Source organism: Mirounga angustirostris, unplaced genomic scaffold (assembly GCF_029215605.1).
Source record: "Mirounga angustirostris isolate CCGP_5_RB_7025 unplaced genomic scaffold, mMirAng1.0.hap1 SCAF_5, whole genome shotgun sequence".
In the NCBI taxonomy this organism is placed as follows: domain Eukaryota; kingdom Metazoa; phylum Chordata; class Mammalia; order Carnivora; family Phocidae; genus Mirounga; species Mirounga angustirostris.
The window spans coordinates 58,316,305-58,337,909 of record NW_026991713.1 but is presented as its reverse complement, the minus strand read 5'-3'; the positions used below and the strand labels follow the sequence as shown (position 1 = coordinate 58,337,909).

The 21,605-nt window shown below is 48.5% G+C and overlaps 1 protein-coding gene across 8 annotated transcripts; it reads left to right on the top strand.

Annotated features, from left to right (window-relative positions):
* The first annotated feature begins 788 nt into the window (after positions 1–788).
* Positions 789–21,542, top strand: DGKA (diacylglycerol kinase alpha). Of its 8 annotated transcripts, none has more exons than XM_064591116.1 (24): positions 789–924; positions 6,225–6,369; positions 6,777–6,850; positions 7,182–7,311; positions 7,566–7,640; positions 8,070–8,119; positions 8,476–8,550; positions 8,740–8,859; positions 8,973–9,087; positions 10,169–10,257; positions 10,382–10,501; positions 10,698–10,796; positions 10,984–11,067; positions 11,285–11,358; positions 11,520–11,594; positions 12,003–12,088; positions 12,180–12,269; positions 19,175–19,335; positions 19,584–19,648; positions 19,890–19,980; positions 20,263–20,461; positions 20,567–20,687; positions 20,884–20,944; positions 21,217–21,542. In XM_064591116.1, the coding sequence occupies exons 2-24, from the start codon at positions 6,306–6,308 to the stop codon at positions 21,298–21,300; spliced, it is 2,202 nt and encodes a 733-aa protein (XP_064447186.1). In that variant the 5' UTR covers positions 789–924; positions 6,225–6,305; the 3' UTR covers positions 21,301–21,542. The 8 variants fall into 8 exon arrangements, with proteins under 8 accessions (XP_064447186.1, XP_064447187.1, XP_064447185.1 ...); XM_064591117.1 differs by lacking the exon at positions 789–924 and adding an exon at positions 1,619–1,753; XM_064591115.1 differs by lacking the exon at positions 789–924 and adding an exon at positions 5,706–5,861.
* Positions 21,543–21,605: the final 63 nt, after the last annotated feature.

The window sequence follows — 21,605 nt, the reverse complement described above, 5'->3', positions numbered from 1 at the left end:
GAGATTACTTTAAAATAATAATTAAAAAAAAAAAAGGAAGGGGAGAAAAAGGATGGGGAGTAGCAGAACCCTTGTCTTTTTAAGACCGGGAGACAGGAGCAGAGAGACAGACCTTCTCCAACCCCTGCCTCCCTCAGATCTCCAGTTCAGGTGAAACAATACTCCCAAGCCCTATTACTCAGCAGCTACATTTCTGATAAAAATGGGAGAGTTTTGGGGCACCTGGGTGGCTCAGTCGTTTAGCATCTGCCTTCGGCTCAGGTCATGATCCCAGGGTCCTGGAATGGAGCCCCGCATTGGGCTCCCCGCTCTGCAGGAAGCCTGCTTCTCCCTCTCCCACTCCCCCTGCTTGTGTTCCCTCTCTCGCCGTGTCTCTCTCTGTCAAATAAATAAATAAAATCTTTAAAAAAAAAAAAAAAAGGAGAGTTTTTCCAACAAGCCTGTATGGAAACATTCGAGAACTGCTTAGATCCCTCTATTTCCACTAGAGGGCCTCATGTATTCATTCCTTCTCTCCAACCCCCATCAAAAGTATGTATATATTATGTGTGTGAGTATGCATATACACAACATACACACATCACACAGCACTCCCCTCCCCCTCTCTTCTACCACCAGGTAGAAGAGGGAAGATTCCAGGAACTCAAGCCCTGTTACTGTGCCCTACTTCAATGAGAGGTAGGAGGGGGTTAGCCTGGGTTGGGGCGGGGCCAGGGAGCAGGATGCCCCAGTCCCCAGTTCCTACCAGTAAGTCCTAGGTCTCTGTCTATCTCCCTTGTACTCACTGCAAGCCTCACCGTCATCCATGCTGCCCCAAGAGCCTTAACAACTTCAGAACAGATTCCAGACAGGAGGAGCTGAAAGGATCTTCTCTCACCCCTACTTTTGGCCAGGGCCTTTTACAGCACCTGCCAAGGCCAGCAGGTAAAGTGGGAGGGTTAGGGCATGGAGAAAGAGTGGACACAGACCAGAGTGCTCTTTGCACCTAAACAACCCCAGAATTAAGGGAAGGCCCCGAGTCTTGAGAGAAGGAGGTGTACTTACATTGGGGAAAACAGGTCTGAGCCGTCTGGGGTTTGGGTTTTAGGGAGGCGAGAAACCTAGAGGTAAAGGTGGGCCTCAGATAGTGTTAAGCACTGCGGAGCCCATGGGAGGAGGGAGGCATTTGTATCCCAAGATGCAGAGTCTGGGACTCTGGGCTTGCTGCTGTGGAATCTTCTGAGTATGAATTTGGTCAATGGTGGATGGAAAGGAGTTGGGAAGGAAAGTCCCTGGATGGCAGCAATTAGGAGAGGGTCAGACGTTGCCTCGGTGGGCCCCTGCCAAGCTGTGCCACCAGCGGCCCCGCCCTCTCTCATGACCTCCCACGGTTGGGATGAGGAGAGAGGCTGTGAGTGATTAGAAAGAAGGGAAGATGGATAGAAACCGAGCTATCCCGAGGCGGGAAGAAGATGAGAAGCGCAGAACGTGGAGAAAGTGGCGCAGACCAGAACCCTGGAGACATTGGGGAGGTTGGGGGCTCAGGCTTGGTGACCTGGAAACAGGGGCCTCTCCAGACTGGAGTTCCCGGAGTCGGGGGCGCGGGCACTGGGCGCGGGCGGGCAGCTCGGGGCGGGGGGCGGGCAGCTGTGTCGTCAGGAACGGGGCGGCCTCGCGGCGGCCGCGCCTGCCTGGTCCGTCCCCTCCAGGCCAGCTCGGGCTCCAGCTCCCGCGCCGGCGCTTCAGCTCCCACCGCGCGCCCTCCGCAGGCAAGGTAGAGACCCCGCGAGCCCCCCGCCCCCCGCGCCCCCCGCTCTCCACCCCCGGAGCAGGAGGGGGCGGGGGCCACGGGAAGGGCCGCCGCCGGGCTGGGGTAGGGCTGCCGGGCCGAGAAGGAGGAAGCCCGACAGCTGGAGCGGGTAGCTGGAAGGGTTTGCGCCCGGACGCGGGGGGCGGCGGGAGAGCTGGGCCAGAACTCCGGAGGCAGCGACTCCCCCTGCCTTCCCCTCCATTGGAGGGATGGTGAAGCTCGGCTCCTAGGGGCCCGAGTCAAGCAAAGTCCGTTTTGGAACCTCCACAGCGCTGCACGGGTGCAGAAGGGTTCTTCTTTGGCCTCCTGGTCCCCAACTTCCCACCCCTACCCTTTCCACACCTGTCACCAGGAAGTTTCTGAAACTACCTGGGTCTGAATCCCACTTTTCACCTCTAAATGGGAGAAATGAGCTTTATTGAGGAAGAAATAGGATTACTACTGGGCATCTCCTCAGCCTCAGATCGTATGAGCCCACATCCCCCAACCATGCCAACATCGTAACTTCTTCCTGTACTACACTCACTCACACACACACACACACACACACACACACCACACCCTTAATCAGGCAACATTACTACCTGCAATGTTTGTGGAGGCTTAGTGAATTTTGAGACTTCAAGGCAAATGATTCCCTCTGTGGGATCGGGGGCCACTGACTAGCTGCAGGCATGGGCAGGAAAGAATAGACCTTCCCTCAGTCCTGGGAAAGGGGAGGAGGATGCAGGCCCTGGTGTGATTAAGGGATTCAGAAGTCCTGGTAATCAGGCCTGGGCTTGCTTCTTGGGTTTCTTGCTGGGTCAGCCTGAATGTTCTGGGGGCATAGCAGATTCTTGAGTAATGGTAAATTTATATGACTTGGAATGGGAGTGACGAATGTTGAAGTGAAAAAGGACACTTTAAATGTTTGCATTGGCCTTGGAAATCGTATTTATCTCTTGGTTACCAGCAATTTTAGTATTTATTGTTTAAAATAAGATCTAGAAAACAGAGGCACTACGATTTAATGGAATGGACTAAAGACAGGATGTCTAGAGTCTGGGTGTGATCCTGAGATTGTGGCTCTCTGTCTGGGCCTCAGTTTCCTCCTCTGTAAAGTATGAGAGTTGGTACTTCCCAGCTCTGAGGATGTTCTAGGATTCTCTGCCCCCAAGTCAACTTCTTACTTTCTCACCTCAAGTTGGTAGGGGTGGGCAGGGAAGCCAGAGGAGGGAAAGGAAGGGTGAGTCACAGATAGCTGGCAGGCGGGCAGCAGACCCCACCCTCCCAACCCTGGCATTCGCCTGGACTAGCCCAGGTTATAGCCTCAGGGCTGGGATGGAGCAGGGAGGACAAAATTGGACTTGTTATGGTTCGTTAAGGTCCAGGATCCTAAGAGTTTATATGCCTTTCAGCAACAGGGGCAGCCAGACTTTCGGTGAGACAAGTCAGGAGGACAACTGAAAAGATACCAGGAGCCCTTATGTCCAAGGTCCCAGCCTAGAGGTGTCCTTGGACCTTGACAGTCTAGTTTCTAGCCACCTCCTCACCCAAAGGCAAAGTGCAGTATCCCAATACTACCTGTCTGTGCCTGAGATGACACAATGGGGGAAAGTGTACAACTGGGCTTCACTGCTGTTGGGAGTTCCTAGAACTGATGCCTTCCTGGCACCCTTTTTCCTCATCTCCAGATGTGTTTCTCTGTGTACCACCCTTGTATAACAGCAACAACAATAGCTAACATTTACTGAGTTCTTCCTCTGTGCCTTACAGCTGCTAAGTACATTGCGTATATTAGCTTACTTAATCTCCATGCTGTGACTGATTTCTCTAGGTACCCATTTTACCAATGAGGAAACAGGTTCAGGAAGATGAAATAACTCACCCAAGAGCTAGGATTCCAATCCATGCCTGTCTAATTCAAAAGCCCATTATCTTAACCTCTACTATAAATTACATGCAAGATCTGGGGGGCTAGGAGGGGTTGTTGTGAAAAGAGAGATGTGTCCTCTTTCCTGTTCATCGTCCCTCCTTTGCTCTTTCCTTGTCACTTTCTCTCCCAGATTTCATTTCCTAGAACCTTGGAGCCATCTAAGAATCCCCAGGGGTAATCAGAGAGCCTAATTAAGCCATACAGGCCCAATTATCCCTAAGGCTATTATGTATTCATTAGATCTGTTGGCAGTAGAAGTTGGATTATAGTCATTGAAAAGAGCCAGATGGGTGGAGTCCTTTCTCCAGAATATCAGTGTCCCAGGATCCCCTTCTTAGTATTCCTAGAGAGCCCCCAGAAGAGGAATGGTATACTACATAGATGTGGACAGCAGAGATGTCCCAAGGGCAGAGGCTGCAAAGAAGATTCTTGCACCATCAGAAAGGAAATTCTTGTAGGCCCTAACTGACTCCGTGAGCCTTACCCAACAAACCCTAAACAAGTGGGCAAAGGGGAGGCAGAAGCCCCAGATGGAGTGCGATAATAAGTGCATTTTAGCAAAATTCATTCATTCAACAAATATTTAGCACCTCCTGTGTGTGTTCCAAATTGTTTCCTCTTCCCCTGTCAGGACGGATACTCTGGCATCCCATTTAACCATATTTGGACTAATATTTTCCAACCTATGGCTCCTCCCTAACTTTGCACAACGATTTGTACAAACAATATGGAGCACCTACAACACACTGGGCACTGTTTTAGGTATTGGGATATAGTGGTGAGCAATACTCACAAGTTCCTGCCCTTGTGGAACTTACATTTCGGTAGGAGAAGACAAACAGTAAATAAAGAAGCAAATAAATTAGCAAGGTAATTTCCACTCACCGTAAGTTCTATGAAGGAAACGAAGGAGGGTGCTGTGCAAAAGAGGGGGGCTGCTTAGGAGGGAAGGATCAGGGAAGGTCTCTTGAAGGAATTGACACTTCAGCTGAAGCAAGAAGGCAGCCCTGCCAAGAGTGGGGAAGGGTGTTCTAGGCAGAGAGAACAGTAAGTCTCATGGCCTTGAGCAAGGGAGAACTTGGCTTGAGGAACAGAAAGGAGGGCAGTGAGATTAGAAGGCAGTGTGTGGAGGGGAGAGTGGAACGAGAGGAGGACAGAGCCAGGCAGGGGCCCCATCACATGGTTCTTGGAGTAGAGCTTTGACTCCTCCACTTATCACCTGACTTGGGAAGTCCCAACGTCTTCGAACTCCAGTTTCTTCATGTGAAGAATGGCTCTACCAGGAATTTCTTATCTCCTAAGTTCTAATTGTAATTGTTAGTACAATAATAACTACCATTTCTTGTAGGCTTTCTATATGCAGTTGTCATACTGGGTATTTTTCATACACGATTTGACTTAATCTTCACAACTGTGGCAGACAGGTATCATTCTTCCCATTTCACAGATGTAATTTGTCCCAGTCACACAGCGCTATCAGGGCTAAGAATGGAACCCATCTATGACTAACTCTAGTTTTGCTGGACTCCAAACGCTGCTGTACTATACTAATGTGAAATATTACCGCTATTCTGTTACTGAATCTTCAAGTCAAGCTGCCCTCTGCGACGTGGCCCCAGGGCCAGTGGGCACCACGATCCCCATGATGGCTCCTCCTTGGTCCCTGGGTCCCATAGCTGCAAGTTAGGACTCCCTGAATACTGCTAACCTAGCAGGGTGCATGGAAAACCCCGCATCTGAGACTCCTGCACTCAGCTCAACCCGCCTACAACTGGGAAGCCAGGCAGATGCTCAGAGCCTTCTTCCCCTACCTCCTCCCAGTCTCGCGCGCCTGGGTCCCCGCCCTTCCCAGTGGAGCTGTGAAGGGCGCAGGCGAGGCGGGGCCGGGGCTGGGGACCTGGCCAGAGCTGGTTCTGTGTCGCGCGTCAGAAGCGCTAGAGGTCGTTGAGGGGCGTGGGTGGTTCGGGAAGTGGGTGGCAGAGCGGGGCTGGGGACCGAGGCTGGAGGCGGAGCAAGATGGGATCGTGGCCGGGGAGGCGTGCCGCAACCGTAGTTAGAACTATCCGAAGGGCCGAAGGGCCAGGACTGCGGGATCCGAGATGGGAGAGAGCGCGGGTTCAGGAGAGACTGCAGAGACTGGGGGTGGCGAGAGAAAAGGTAGAAACAGGCGAGGGACACACCCACAGAGACACATATAGACTTGTAAAGCGGCGGGGGGGGGGGGGATTCAGAAATGAATCAAGACAGATTGGGGGAGAAATCAGAGAGCTGAAGAAGGATCCAGAAATGGAGAGGAGAGAGTCAGAGATGAGTCAGAGAAACAGAGACAGGATAGACTCGGTTAGGGAGAGACAAACATAAGGGAGAGGTACAGGGGGAAAGGAAGAGACTTGGGAGGGACTCAGAGACAAGGAAAGAACAGAAATAATAGTGGGAGTGGAGAATTAATGGAGCGGACAGAAGCAGAGACAGGCAGACAGCTGGCTCTTCATGCCACATACTCTTCTCATCTCCCTCCAGACCTACCCTTGGAAGCATAGATCCAGGCGTGAGAAGTACTACCAAGCTGCCTTTGTGGCCTTCCTTAAGAAAAAAAGAAAGATGGCCAAGGAGAAGGGCCTAATAAGCCCCAATGATTTTGCCCAGCTGCAAAAGTACATGGAATGTGAGTCTTCCTCTCCATCCTGAAGAATCCCTGCTCCTCATCCCCCCCTTTCCCTAGTTTCCCCAGTGGCCTTAAGCCAGTCAGCTCCTGAGATATGCCTATGGCTGGGAAAGGGAGGAGAGGGAGATGGGAGATGTCTTGTGGTCTCAGCTTTCCACCTACCTTCTCTGAACTTCAGCTGCCTGCTCCAAGTCTCAGAGAAGAGATGTAAACAGAGGTACCACTCTGGAGCATCTGAAATGTTATTCTCTCGATATTTCTCTCTGCATTTCTGGGTTTCTTCCTGGAATTTCTTCTTCATCTCACTTGAATCTTTTTTCCTGTTGGATGTCTGGGTGGGACTCCAGCAGAGGGCAGGGAGAACCAAACCAGGCTAATGCTCTTCCTTCATCCTCTTCATACCCTAGACTCTACCAACAAGGTCAGCGATGTCCTAAAGCTCTTTGAGGATGGTGAAATGGCTGAATATCTCCAAGGAGATGTGAGTGGCAGCTGGGAAATCCTCTCCTTGACCAACTCTTCCCATCTTTGATTTTGCTACTCTGCTGGGATCCCCAACTTCCAGGGATTATTCTGGGCCCACCCCTTTCTGTTCTCCCTCTCGATACCCCAGTGTCCTTTGTTACCACAGCTATTGCTATAGGACAAAGCAAGAGATTGTAATTGAGGACTCAGCCTTGAGAAGAAACCATAGTCTGCCTTAGATGCTTCTTAGCTCTACACTTGTTGTCTCTGTCCTTACTACTCCTAATTCTTCAGTCCCCACCTCCCATCCTGTACACTCCCTAGGGTAATGCTTGCTCTCATCATAGGCCATTGGGTACGAGGGATTCCAGCAATTTTTGAAAATCTATCTGGAAGCAGATAACATTCCCAATCACCTAAGCCTGGCACTGTTTCAGTCCTTCAAGATGGGTCACTTAGAAGACACTGTGGAAAATGGTATGGTCATGAAGGTGGGACTGAGCTGGACTTCCGGAAGAAAAGTCAAAGTAGTATGGGTTTTGGGAGAGTTGAATTGAGTTGAATTGAGTCACATGTTGGAGGCAGGGTTGGGGAAGAGAGGTGGAGGATGGCCATGCTGGCCTAGGAGCTGGAGGGAGGAAAGTTAAAGGGAAGAGTTGGAACAAAGGAAAAGAGAAGAGCCAGAGTAGAGAGACCCCCAACCTCAGATCTGCTGTCCTTTCTGTAACCAGATGTGGTGTGTCTCAGTGATGTCTCCTGCTACTTTTCCCTTCTGGAGGGTGGCCGGCCAGAAGACAAGCTAGAATGTGAGTGGCCATCCTGGACTGGGAGAGGGGAGGGAATGTGAGCCTTCCTTCCCTCATTTTTTCAGGATTCCTAAAGGCTGATAGGGCCAGACAAAGGTGGGGCCAGAGAATGGGCCCATTTCCTCTGTTCCCCTAGACTCCTTATTCCTAATGCCATTTACCATAGTCACCCCAGTTCCCATGTCCTGTGCGTTTTCATGTAGGTGGCCTGGGTTTTTCTTGGGTTGTGGGAGGTGTGTTCTGTCTCCCCTATTAGATTCACCAAGGGTGTTTCCCCTCCCTTTTTGTCTCCTCTCTCAGTCCCAGCACCAGGCTCTGGGCTCTTCATCTAAAAGATGTCTCCCATCTCTTTATTTCCCCTGTATTCTGTTATGAATTTGGGGGGTATCCCTCACAAACTGACCCTGGCCCCCCTAAAACACCCCACAGTCACCTTCAAGCTGTACGACACGGACAGAAATGGAATCCTGGACAGCTCAGTGAGTTGGGGGACCTGTATGCTGGCCAAGGGAGTATGTGTCCATTTGTCTGTGCCCTCCTGTCCCAACTCTTCCAGGGTCTTAAGAAGCAGAGGAAGCTAGAGGGAGAAGTCAAGTCCTCCAGGACTAAATTTGGGAGTGGGTCCCCAGCTCTTGGTTCCTAGAAGAGGAGGCTAGACACATGAATCGGGGGCTACCTTGCAAACATACCAACACACATAGACATTCATTTACTTGGCAGAGACACCTGAGAATGAGAGGTGGCTCTCGGGGCAGAACCCAGGATTTCTAGGGAAGAGTTTGAATGGTGGTAGTGAGGTGGGATATGGCTCTGGTTCTTAATTCTTGGTCTCCAGGAAGTGGACAGACTCATCATACAGATGATGCGAGTGGCTGAATACCTGGATTGGGATGTGTCTGAGCTGAGGCCGGTAAGGCAGTCTTTCCTTCATGTCCCTCCTTGTGCCTTCTCCCTGGTGAGTCCTGCATCTACCCTACCCCATCTCTGACAGGCAGCCGCGTTCCCTTGGTGAGGGTGGCTGGGCCGGATGTCCTAGGGGGCAGAGGTGTCAGATGTGAGGGGCCACTCACACCAGAAGTCCCCTCCGTTCCCTGCTCAGATTCTTCAGGAGATGATGAAAGAGATTGACTATGACGGCAGTGGTTCTGTCTCCCTCGCCGAGTGGCTCCGGGCTGGGGCCACCACTGTGCCCCTGCTCGTGCTGCTGGGTTTGGAGATGGTGAGTAGGAGAGGCTTGTGGAGATGGGTAAGATAGCTGCCTTGGGTTGTGTGTGCCAGAGGCTGGTGCTCTAAGGGCTTAGGCCCTCCCTAGCATCTGCTGTGTCCTCCCAGACTCTGAAGGACAATGGGCAGCACCTGTGGAGACCCAAGAGGTTCCCCCGACCGGTCTACTGCAACTTGTGCGAGTCGAGCATCGGTCTTGGCAAACAGGGGCTGAGCTGTAACCGTGAGTGGTGGGGCCTGGGAGTGTGGGGGCAGAGGGGCAGCCCAGCTATTTGCAGGAGCATGCTGCTTTGACCTTCGAGAGACCTGGGTTTGAGTCCTGGGCTCTGCCATTGGCTAGTTAGGCGGGAAAGCCACACAGCTTTCTCTTCCTTTCTTTCTTTTTTTTTTAAGATTTTATTTATTTATTTGACAGAGAGATAGCGAGAGCAGGAACACAAGCAGGGAGAGTGGGAGAGGAAGAAGCAGGCTTCCTGCCGAGCAGGGAGCCCGATGCAGGACTCGATCCCAGGACCCTGGGATCATGACCTGAGCCGAAGGCAGACGCCCAACGACTGAGCCACCCAGGCGCCCCCCTTTCTTTCTTTCTTGAAGTATAGTTGACGCATAATGTTACATTAGTTTCAGGTGTACCACATGGCCACATACCTTCTTGAAGCCTCAATTTAAAATGAGGTTTCTGGGCGCCTGGGTGGCTCAGTTGGTTGGGCGACTGCCTTCGGCTCAGGTCATGATCCTGGAGTCCCGGGATCGAGTCCCGCATAGGGCTTCCTGCTCGGCAGGGAGTCTGCTTCTCCCTCTGACCCTCCTCCCTCTCATGCTCTCTGTCTCTCATTCTCTCTCTCTCAAATAAATAAATAAAATCTTTAAAAAAAAATAAAAATAAATAAATAAATAAATAAATAAATAAAATGAGGTTTCCTCGCCTGAAAATGAGGTAACTGTGAGCATCAAATAAGCGGATGCAAGGAAAGTACTTTGCATGGTACATGTTCATATTATTAAGTCTGCAATAAAAATTAGCTGCTATTATTGCCATTGCTATTGTTAAATCTAGGCCTTTGCATCTTCCAGCTGAGTCCCCGGCATTTAGGAGGAGTGGGGGTAGGCATGTGGTAGCAATTGCTCTTTCACGGGGAAGAGTGAGCAAAAGGCACAGGTCTTGGAGTTGAGCCCCCACCTCAAACTTTAATTCTCTACCCCACTCTCATAGTTTAAGTGAATGATCCCGCCTTACACCCAGCTAAGGAGGAGATGGCGGAGGGGCTGTAACTAAGGCTCTGACCCTCTTCCTTCTCGCCCAGTCTGTAAGTACGTCGTTCATGACCAGTGTGCCATGAAGGCCTTGCCTTGTGAAGTCAGCACCTATGCCAAGTCTCGGAAGGACATTGGTGTGAGTGACTGCAGGCCCACCCCAGTACCACCCGCATCCTGGCCCTTGGCCCGTTGCTGCCCTCAGCCCTTCCCCTCGTCCCTGCTCAGACCCTCTCAGACTAGGGATTGCCTTTCTCCCCAAGATCCAATCACATGTGTGGGTGAGAGGAGGCTGTGAGTCTGGCCGATGCGACCGCTGTCAGAAGAAGATCCGCATTTACCACAGTCTAGTCGGACTGCATTGTGTGTGGTGCCACCTAGAGGTCAGTTTGGGAGCTCTCCAGCCTCCGCCTTGGGGCTCCTCCCTAAACTGCCCTCTGCACTGGTCTCCCTGACTACATCTCCCTCATAGCCACAGTTGCCCTTGCTCCCAAGGGCTCTCTTTCCAGTACTAGACCCTCAGAGTTGAGAGCTGATGGGTTCCCTCCATGATGTCTGTATGCCCACCTTGTCCTTCAGATTCATGATGACTGCCTGCAAGCCATGGGTCATGAGTGTGACTGTGGGCTGCTCAGGGATCACATCCTGCCTCCATCTTCCATCTATCCCAGTGTCCTGGTAAGACCCTTGGGCAGTGGCTAGGAGGGGACAGGAGGAGTGCTTCCCCTGATATAAACACACACACACACGCCATGTCCCTTTATAGCAGAGAACCTATACTTTTAGGATTCAGGTCAGACCGTTATCTGTTTAGGGATTCACATACAATCCAGTTTTCCTTCCGTTTGCTTCCCTCCCTTTCTAGGCCTCTGGACAGGAGCGTAAAGTTAGCAAAACAAGCCAGAAGACCATGGATGACTTAAATTTGAGCACCTTTGAGGCTCTGCGGGTACATGAAGGGGGTGGGTGTTTCTTGGCTGGAGCCCTCATAGGAGGGAATGAAGTGGGAAACATGGGGAATGATGCTTGTTCTCCAGAAGCCCCACTGTGGTAGGGGAAGGGGAAAGCATCTTTGGGGGCAGGCCAGCCTTCTGTCATTGTCTCCAGGGCCCATCTTAACTGGCAAAATCCTGTTTTCCTTATCCTTGTTTTTTCCCCAAATGCAGATTGACCCTGTTTCTAACACCCACCCACTTCTGGTCTTTGTCAACCCTAAGAGTGGCGGGAAGCAGGGGGAGAGGTGAGAAAAGATATACTGGGTCTTCTAAGATGGAGAAGGAGGACCGATAGAGGTTGGGGAATCTGTGTGTATGGAGGGGACATACCTTGAGGAGGACATCAAGAGGATGGAGTACAGACTGTCCATCCCCTACCATAAACTTTCCTTTTTCCCTCATACAGGGTGCTTTGGAAATTCCAGTATCTACTAAATCCTCGACAGGTATTCAACCTCCTAAAGGATGGTCCTGAGGCAGGGTGAGTATAGGTTGGGGACTGTATCACAGTGTTTGTATGTGTCTGCCTGTGTATGTTGGGGGAGAGCAGAAAAGAATACATGTTGGGAGGACAGGGCTAGGGGACCCCAAGAAAGCAGAATTCAGAATGCTGCTTTTAGTAATGTCGCTGGGTATCCCCATGCCCCTGAGTTCTCTGATCTTTGTTCTGCTCTCAAAACATAAAGATACCAGTTTCTCCCTAACCACTGAGGAGTGGCTATAACTTTCCCCATTGTATTTTTTCTCTGACCTTAACAAAAACAAGTCTTTTGACAAAGGGAAGGGGGGGTCATACGGAATGAGAGATAAGAAGTAATCTGCCTGTCCAGGAGTTGGTAGACTCAATCCTATTGTCCTTCCTCATCTTCTCTCTTCCCTTCTATCTCAGGCTCAGATTCTTCAGGGATGTTCCCGGTTGCCGGATTTTGGTGTGTGGTGGAGATGGCACAGTAGGCTGGATTCTGGAGACCATAGGTCAGTACAGGGAGAGGCTCTGGGAAGGGCACGGGGGCATTGGCCTTCTAGCGCTAACTCCCTCCATCCATCCCCTGACCTGCTTTCCTAGACAAAGCCAACTTGCCTGTTGTCCCTCCTGTTGCTGTGTTGCCCCTGGGCACTGGAAATGATCTGGCTCGGTGCCTAAGATGGGGAGGAGGTAAGTGGTTAGAAACTGTTTTCCTGGGAGATGAGGAGTTGGGTAGGAAGGGAAAGGCACATAGAGAAGGTGTCTAGGCATTGTTATAGAAAGAAGGTTGGGGGGACGCCTGGGTGGCTCAGTCGGTTAAGCCTCTGCCTTCGGCTCAGGTCATGATCCCAGGGTCCTGGGATCGAGTCCCGCATCGGGCTCCCTGCTCTGCGGGGAGCCTGCTTCTCCCTCTGCCTCTGTCTCTCTCTCTGTCTCTCATGAATAAATAAATAAAATCTTTAAAAAAAAAAGAAAAGAAAAGAAAGAAGGTTGGGGAAGAAGAGAGGCACGGATAGGTGGTTACCAAAGTGGATTGTCCCCAAGGAAGAAAGCTTGGGATGAAGCAAAGACCACAGTCTGAGCCTAGAAGGGTCAGGGTGACAGTCCTCTTCCCCATATACCAAAAAATATCCTTCTATTTCTCCCAACCAATTCTTCGGGCTCAGAGAATCAAGGAATACGGAGGACAACGTGGGAATAAGAAAGGTTGTATAAGAGCTAAACCAGATGTTCAGTGATGGAGCTAGCAGGGAGCTTGGCCATGATTCATTCAACCACTCAGCCAGTTAATCGGGGGTCATTCATTCATTTATAATCATTTCTTCCCAAGTCAGTCGCAACAGTCTCTTAAATGTACTCTGATCTCTAGACTCTTTCTAGTCTCCTTACAAACAGAAAGAGTTCAAGGGATGGTATTGGTAGATAAAGAGGTCAGGGTGGGGCAGGTTGAGTTTGAAGTGTCTTTGTTTGAGGCTGTTGGACTCAGAGTCCAGCTCTGAGATCTTGCAGAAGTTATGGAAGGAGAGTGAAAGGCATTCTAGGTAGAAGTTGTGTAAGGCCAAACAGCATTGTAGTGCATGCATTAGGGAGTGTGAGTCATTCATTATGACTGGGACATGCAGTGCAAGGTGGGGAATGGGGAGAGGAAGGACTGAGTTGAACCGGGTCCAGATTATGGAGGGTCATGAATGCTGTGCTGAGGAGTTTTTTACTTTATCCTGCCAGAGATTGAAAGCAGACAGCCCACAGAAATGACTTGTATTGTTTTGCATTGTTTGCCTTGCAGTGTTTTAAATTTTTTAAACCTTGCTTATTTCTAAGAAGTGGGTCATATATTCTGCAGTTCACCGCAATCTTCTCAGCTCCCTACTATTCACTCATTCATTTCACCTTTCTAGCCACTGAGGCATTTGAATTTGCAAACCCTGAACCATAGGGAACTCCTGAACTCATGAAAAATGTAACTCAAAGAAAAAAAAAATATATATATATATATATATACCTATTTTATATATACTTATATATATAAATTATGTTCTCTCTATATATATGTAATAAAAATTGTTGTGTAAATAAAATACTATTCCAGAATGTAGAAATATCTCTGAGTACATATTATAATCTAAATCTTGTATATAGGGCACCTGGGTGTCTCAGTTGGTTAAGCATCTGCCTTCGGCTCAGGTCATGATCCCTGCTCAGCAGGGAGCCTGCATCTCCCTCTGCCTGGTACCCCGCCTGCTTGTGCTCGCTCTCTCTCTGACAAATAAATAAACAAAATCTTTTTTTTTTTTTAAGATTTTATTTATTGGACAGAGAGAGACACAGCAAGAGAGGGAACACAAGCAGGGGGAGTGGGAGAAGGAGAAGCAGGCTTCCCGCCGAGCAGGGAGCCCGATGTGGGACTCGATCCCAGGACCCTGAGATCATGACCTGAGCCGAAGGCAGACGCTTAATGACTGAGCCACCCAAGCGCCCCAAAATAAATAAAATCTTAAAAAAAAAAAAAAGAATGCAACTGTTGATCTCCAGGTCAGGTCATGAGTTCAAGCCCCATGTTGGGTGTAGGCTTACTTAAAAAAAAAAAAAAAATCCTTAATTTAATCACATTAACAAAGTCTCTTTTGCCATGTAAGGCAACATATTCACAGACTCTGGAGATAAAAATGTGGACATCTTTGGGCACCCGGCTGGCTCAGTCAGTAGAGCATGCAACTCTTGATCTCGGGGTTGTAGTTTCAAGCCTCACATTGAGTGTAGCAATTACTTAAAAATAAAAAAGAACACAGGGGTGCCTGGGTGGCTCAGTTGATTAAGCGTCTGGCTCTTGGTTTCGGCTCAGGTCATGATCTCCAGGTGGGAAGATCTCAGGCTGGGTTCCTAGCTCAGTGGGGAGTCTGCTTCCCCTCTCCCTCTGCCCCGTCCCCCTACTCACTTCCAAAGGCGCATGCATGTGTTCTCTCTAAACTAAATAAATCCTAAAAATAAATAAATAAAAATAAAAATACTGCAGACATCTTTAAGAGGCCACTATTCTGCCTACCACAGACACCAAGAAGGAACAATCAGAGAGGATCCTCTGTAGCTTAGAGAATGGTATATTAGAGGCCAAATGAGGAGTTTCATGAGTTAAAATGAGAACTAAAGATTTACTGTTGGTTTTGGCAGGAATTATTGGCAATCTTTGCCAGAAGAGTTTCAGCAGGGTGGCATGGTGAAAGGCAAATTACAGTGGGTTGAACCATCAGTGGAATGTGAGGAAGTGGAGACTTACTTTTTTTAAATCTTTTTTTCCCCAATTACAAAAGTAATACATTCTTGTGGTAAAAAATAATTCAGGGGCTCCTGGGTGGCTCAGTTGGTTAAGTGTCTGCCTTCGGCTCAGGTCAAGATCCCAGGGTCCTGGGATCAAGCCCTGCATTGGGCTCCCTGCTCAGTGGGAAGCCTGCTTCTCCCTCTCCCACTCCCCCTGCTTGTGTTCCTTCTCTCGCTGTGTCTCTTTGTCAAATAAATAAATAAAATCTTAAAAAAAAATAATTCAAACATTTCAGATACACATGCCAAAAAAGTTCCCTGTAATCTACTCCCTAAAGTTTTGGAATCTATTCCTCCATGTTTTTCTTTCTAGACTAATATGTACTTAAACAATGAGATCATTCTATTGATGTTTTTCTTCTTTTTTTAAAACTAAACAGTTCATCGTGGTTATCATTATATTTCAGTACAGTCAGATTTACATCACTCTTTTTACTACTGAATAGCATTCCATTGTGTCCCCTATTGATAGACATTTGGGTAGTGGTCAGTTTTTTATTACCAACCATGCTGCAGTGAACACCTTGCACATCTATCTCTGCACACAGATGTGAGAATTTCTCTAGGAGATATTTCTAGAATTGCTGGCTCAAGAGTACAAACATTTTATATTTGGCTAGTTATTTTCTTTTTAAAAGTTATACAAATAAAAAAAAGTTACACAAATAATATATCAGTACATTTTCTTTTTTTTTTTTTAAGATTTTATTTATTCATTTGAGAGACAATGAGATAGAGAGAGAGCATGAGAGGGGGGAAGGTCAGAGGGAGAAGCAGACTCCCCGCCGAGCAGGGAGCCCAATGTGGGACTCGATCCCGGGACTCCAGGATCATGACCTGAGCCGAAGGCAGTCGCCCAACCAACTGAGCCACCCAGGCACCCCATTTTCTTTTTTTTTAATTTTATTTTATTATGTTATGTTAGTCACCATACAATACATCATTAGTTTTTGATGTGGTGATCCATGATCCATTGTTTTCGTATAACACCCAGTGCTCCATGCAGAACGTGCCCTCCTTAATACCCATCACCGGGCTAACACATTCCCCCACCCCCAGTACATGTTCACTGTAAAAGACTTTACAAAGTAAAATGTGTAAGTGTTCACGTATAGGTCTCCTCCCCCTACGTCCCTTCCCAGAGCTAACCACTGTGTCCTATTTGCATTCATTTTCCTGTTTTTATATGTACACACACACAACTTTTAAACAAACATAAATGGGAACATACTACAGAGATTGTTCTGGGATTTCTTTTTTCATTGAATAATATGTCTTGGAGATCTTTCCATGTTAGTACATATAGATTACATTCTATATTCAGTGGTTGTACATTATTTCTTGGCATGGATTTGCCATAATTTATATAACCTTCCCCTGCTAAAGGGCATTTAGATTGTTTCCAATTTTTTGCTGTTTTAGAGAGTACCTCAGCAAACATCCTTGTACATACATCTCTGTTTACATGTATGTCCATTTTTTTTAAAGATTTTATTTGTTTATTTGACAGAGAGAGGGAACACAAGCAGGGGGAGTGGGAGAGGGAGAAGCAGGCTTCCCGCTGAGCAGGGAGCCCAATGTGGGGCTCGATCCCAGGACCCTGGGATCAGGACCTGAGCCGAAGGCAGATGCTAAACGACTGAGCCACCCAGGCGCCCCTGTATGTCCATTTCTGTAGGAGAAATTTCTAAAAGTGGAATTGCTGCATCAAAGTACTTGTTTTGATAAAATTTGATAGCATTGTGATAAAAATTGCCAAATTGCCTTCCAAAATGGAATACCAATTTATGCTTCAACTAACAGCACATGAGAGTGTTGGTTTACTCATAATCTCATCAACACTTGGTTTTGTCAATCTCTTTATACTTTATCAATACAATAGGCAACAAAAAGTCAACCAATTGTTTTAATTTACAGTTGTTTTAATTGTTAGTAATACTGAGCATCTTTTTTTTTTTAAGATTTTATTTATTCATTTGAGAGAGAGAGAAACCACAAGCAGGGGGAGGGGCAAAGGGAGAGGGAGAAGCAGACTCCCCACTGAGCAGGGAGTCTGACATGGGGCTCCATCCCAGGACCCTGAGCAGAAGACAGACCCTTAACTGACTGAGCCACCCAGGTGCCCCAATACTGAGCATCTTTAATCTGCATATTGGTCATTTGTATTTCTTCTTCTGTGATTGGTTTATTTGTGTTATTTGCCCATTTCCTATTGACTTTTTAGATTTAGTGATTTATAAGCATTTTTCGAATGTTGGTGAAGTTAGTCTATTATATGTGCTGCAGATATTTTTTCCCAGTTTGTATTTTTTTAGGTGTGTGTTTATTTAACCAAAGAAGTTTTAAATTTTAGATTTCTTTCTTTCTTAGAGAGAGAGAGAGCGAGCATGGGGGAAGGGGCAGAGGGAGAATGAAAGAGAGAATCCCAAGCAGACCCCCGCTGAGCATGGAGCCTGATGTGGGGCTCGACCCCCCAACTCTGAGATTATGACCCTAGCCAAAACCAAGAGTCAGACACTCAACCAACTGAGGCACCCAGGTGCTCCAGGAAGTTTTAAATTTTAATATAATTGTATTTACCAGGGACACCTGGGGGGCTCAGTCAGTTAAGTGCCTTCAGCTCAGGTCATGATCCCAGGGTCCTGGGATCGAGTCCTACATGAGGCTCCTTGCTCAGTGGGGAGCCTGCTTCTCCCTTTGTCTGCTCCTCTCCCTGCTTGTGCACTCTCTCTCTCTCTCTCTCCCTCTGACGAATAAATAAATAAAATCTTTAAAAAATCTTTATTTATCAGTCTTCTCCCTTTTTGGCTCCCAGTTTTGTATTATGCTCTAGAACAGCCTTTTCCACTCAAAGATTTCAAAAATATGCACTCATGTTTTCTGCTAGTACAAATTCTGCTTCATTTTTTTACATTTAAATTCTTTGACACATCTTGAATTTATTTTGGTATAAAGAGTGACTTCTGGGGCACCTGGGTGGCTCAGTCGTTAAGCATCTGCCTTCTGCCCGGGTCATGATCCCAGGGTCCTGGGATCGAGTCCCGCATCAGGCTCCCTGCTCTGCGGGGAGTCTGCTTCTCCCTCTCCCACTCCCCCTGCTTGTGTTCCTGCTCTCACTGTGTCTCTCTCTGTCAAATAAATAAATAAAATCTTAAAAAAAAAAATAATAGTGACTTCCACATCCAGCACCCTTTATTGAATAATCTATCTTTTCCCATGTCTTTGAAATGCCATCATATACTAAATTTCCACGTATATTTGAGGCTATTTGTAGGCGCTCTGTTCCTTACTACTGAGCTTCTTATTCTATACACTGTGCCGGTGTCAGTGCTTTGATACCACTGCTTCATACTGTGTTCTCTCTGGTAGAATAGGGAAAGAAAGTGTGTGTGTGTGTGTGTGCGCGAGAGAATCCTTATTCATCACTCATCTTTTTCAGTGTTTTGTATCTTCCTGGCTGTTTCCGCTAATCTTTCAGATGAACTTTGGTGTTATTGTTAGATGCATACACATACCGGAAACTCACTCTCTATGACAGTGTGGAGAAAAGGGTCAGCAGGGGCTGACCTTAAGATTGTTCCATGGAGTGGCACCTGGGTGGCTCAGTCATTAAGCGTCTGCCTTCGGCTCAGTTCATGATCCCAGGATCCTGGGATCAAGCCCCACATCGGGCTCCCTGCTCAGCAGGAAGCCCGCTTCTCCCTCTCCCACTCCCCCTGCTTGTGTTCCTTCTCTCCCTGTCTATCTGCAAATAAATAAATAAAATCTTAAAAAAAAAAAAAAGATTGTTCCATGGAAAGGGCACCTGGCTGGCTCAGTCAGTAGAGCATGTGACTCTTGTTCTCAGGGTCGTGATTTTGAGCCCCACGTTGGACATAGAGCTTACATTTAAAGAGAGAAAGATTGGTCCATGGGAGCTAGGACCAAGCACCCTGCCCTGTATTTCTTTTTTTTAAGATTTTATTTATTTGTCAGAAAGAGAGAGACAGCAAGCAGGGGGAGCAGCAGGCAGAGGGAGAAGCACGCTCCCCCCCACTGAGCAGGGAGCCTCATGTGGGGCTGGATCCCAGGACCCTGGGATCATGACCTGAGCTGAAGGCAGATGCTTAACCAACTGAGCCACTGAGGCATCCTGCTCCCCGCTGTTTCACTGGCTAGGGCTAGGAGGGTCTGCAGAAGCAGGGCAGAGGATCTCTGGGAATCTGTGGGGCTGGGAGCTGAGAAGAGGACCCTCTGAGACCCATGGCTTAGTTCTAACCTGTCTTCTCCCCCATCCTTAGGGTATGAGGGGCAGAATTTGGGGAAGATCCTCAAGGATTTAGAGATGAGTAAGGTGGTACATATGGATCGATGGTCCGTGGAGGTGATACCTCAACAAACTGAAGAAAAGAGTGACCCAGTCCCCTTTCAAATCATCAATAACTACTTCTCCATTGGTGTGGTCAGTGAAATGGGGCATGGGGGCTAGGGAGGAAGTATGGGTTCAGCAGCAAGAAGCTAGAGCTGGTTAGAAAGAGGAGGTAGAGGTTAAGGGAGCTGTGACACAGGGAAATGGCGGGTGGGGTACAGTGGTGTGAGTTGCAAGAAAAGAACATGGGACATACTGCTGCCGAATGGGGGAATTAAAGAGAGTATTCTGTGCCGAGAGAGGAGGCAGGCCTCTGATCCTACATGCCCTGAACTCCCCAGGATGCCTCTATTGCTCACCGATTCCACATCATGCGAGAGAAATATCCTGAGAAGTTCAACAGCAGGTGAGGGAGAGGGAGGTGGGGGTGGCCATACACAGTGGGAAGGACCAGATTGTGGCCAAGTTTGACTCAGAGCACTTAGATGAACAGTGGCACCTCTGAGAAGCCCCTCAATCAAAGCCATCCTCTTCCCTAAAGGACTGGAGTCAGGAGGTTGATGTCCTTCCCTGTCACTTAGCCCTCCTCTGCCAACACTGTGTAACTTGTCCCCTCCCTCTTGGGCCTTATGTTGGGGCTGACACAGAATGAAGAACAAGCTATGGTACTTCGAATTTGCCACTTCTGAATCCATCTTCTCAACATGCAAAAAGCTGGAGGAGTCTTTGACAGTTGAGGTGGGTGTGATGAGGGCCAACCCTACATGCTTCTCACTTTCTTATATCTTAATCTCTCCCTCCACAGGTGCCCTCAGGAACTTCCCCTATTCTTGAACCTATACTCTGACCTCCCAGCTCTCCATTCCCAATTTCCCGGGTTCTCAATACAACTGGTCCCTATTTCCTGCCATCCTTTGCAAACCCCCAACTCCTGGCCTTCCCAGTTTGTCATCTGGTGGAGGGAGGGGTCGCATCCATGATTATGACAGGAAGTAAGGATTTGTGCTCTCCTCTTCTCAGATCTGTGGGAAACCACTGGATCTGAGCAACCTGTCACTAGAAGGCATCGCAGTGCTGAACATCCCTAGCATGCATGGTGGTTCCAACCTCTGGGGTGATACCAAGAGACCTCATGGAGATACCCATGGAATCAACCAGGCCTTAGGCGCTACAGCTAAAGTCATCACTGACCCGGATATCCTGAAAACCTGTGTACCAGGTGAGCAGTCTTGGGAACTGAGTGGGCAGGACCAAGGGGAAGGTGTGGCTCCATTTGGAGGCACCCCGCTCCTGCAAAACCTATCTCCTTACTTCCCACCCACAGACCTAAGCGACAAGCGGCTGGAAGTAGTAGGGCTGGAGGGTGCAATTGAGATGGGCCAGATTTATACCAAGCTCAAGAATGCTGGACATCGGCTGGCCAAGTGCTCTGAAATCACCTTCCAGTAAGGAAAACTCTGGCCAGGGGCTCTGAGGGAAGGAGTAGGGCCGGGAGAGCAGAAGGGTCATGGGGATGGTAGGGAGGAGCTGTACTAGGAGATCTTCCTTGGTAACAAAGGGTCTCAAAACCAAGCTAAGAAACAGAGTTTTGGTATTCAGTTGGTAAAGAAATCTCCACCAATCTGCCTTGGCCTCCCACAGCACCACAAAAACCCTCCCCATGCAGATTGATGGAGAACCCTGGATGCAGACACCCTGTACAGTGAGTATTGCCTATGCCTGCCCAAAATGGCACCCTCAGGCTTTGTGAATCCGAAACCTCCCTTCCACAGCTTCCTTACTCCATCCCAATGTCTCACGTTCCCCTGTGCACCATTCCTCCCAAGTCATGATTTCTTAGCCCCAGGCTTCCTGCCATGGCCTCTCTAGGACCCTGGCAACTCCCCCTCACCCCACAGATTTTCCCTCAATCTCTACTGCTCCAGTCCAAAGGGAATGGGGTCCTGCCTCTGAACATGCCCCCTTCCCTTCCAGATCAAGATCACCCACAAGAACCAGATGCCCATGCTCATGGGCCCACCCCCTCGCTCCTCCAATTTCTTTGGCTTCTTATGCTGAGGGGAACACCTCAGCCTCCAAGCCAGCCTTGAACCCACCTCTTCATCCCTGGACTCTACTCCTAGGCTCTGTACATTGCTGCCACACCTCCTGCCAGCTCAGGGGAGTGTTCCTCTACCCTCTCAGTATTTATTATCCTGCACCATCTCTACTATTTCCCATGCATACGTGCGTGCGTGCGCGCACACACACACACACATTGAAAGTGCCTCATCTGAATAAAATGACTTTTTTTCTCTCCACTGGGATATCTGTTAAGTAAATGGTACACCTCCTTCCCATATACCTCCCCTCCTTAAATGACA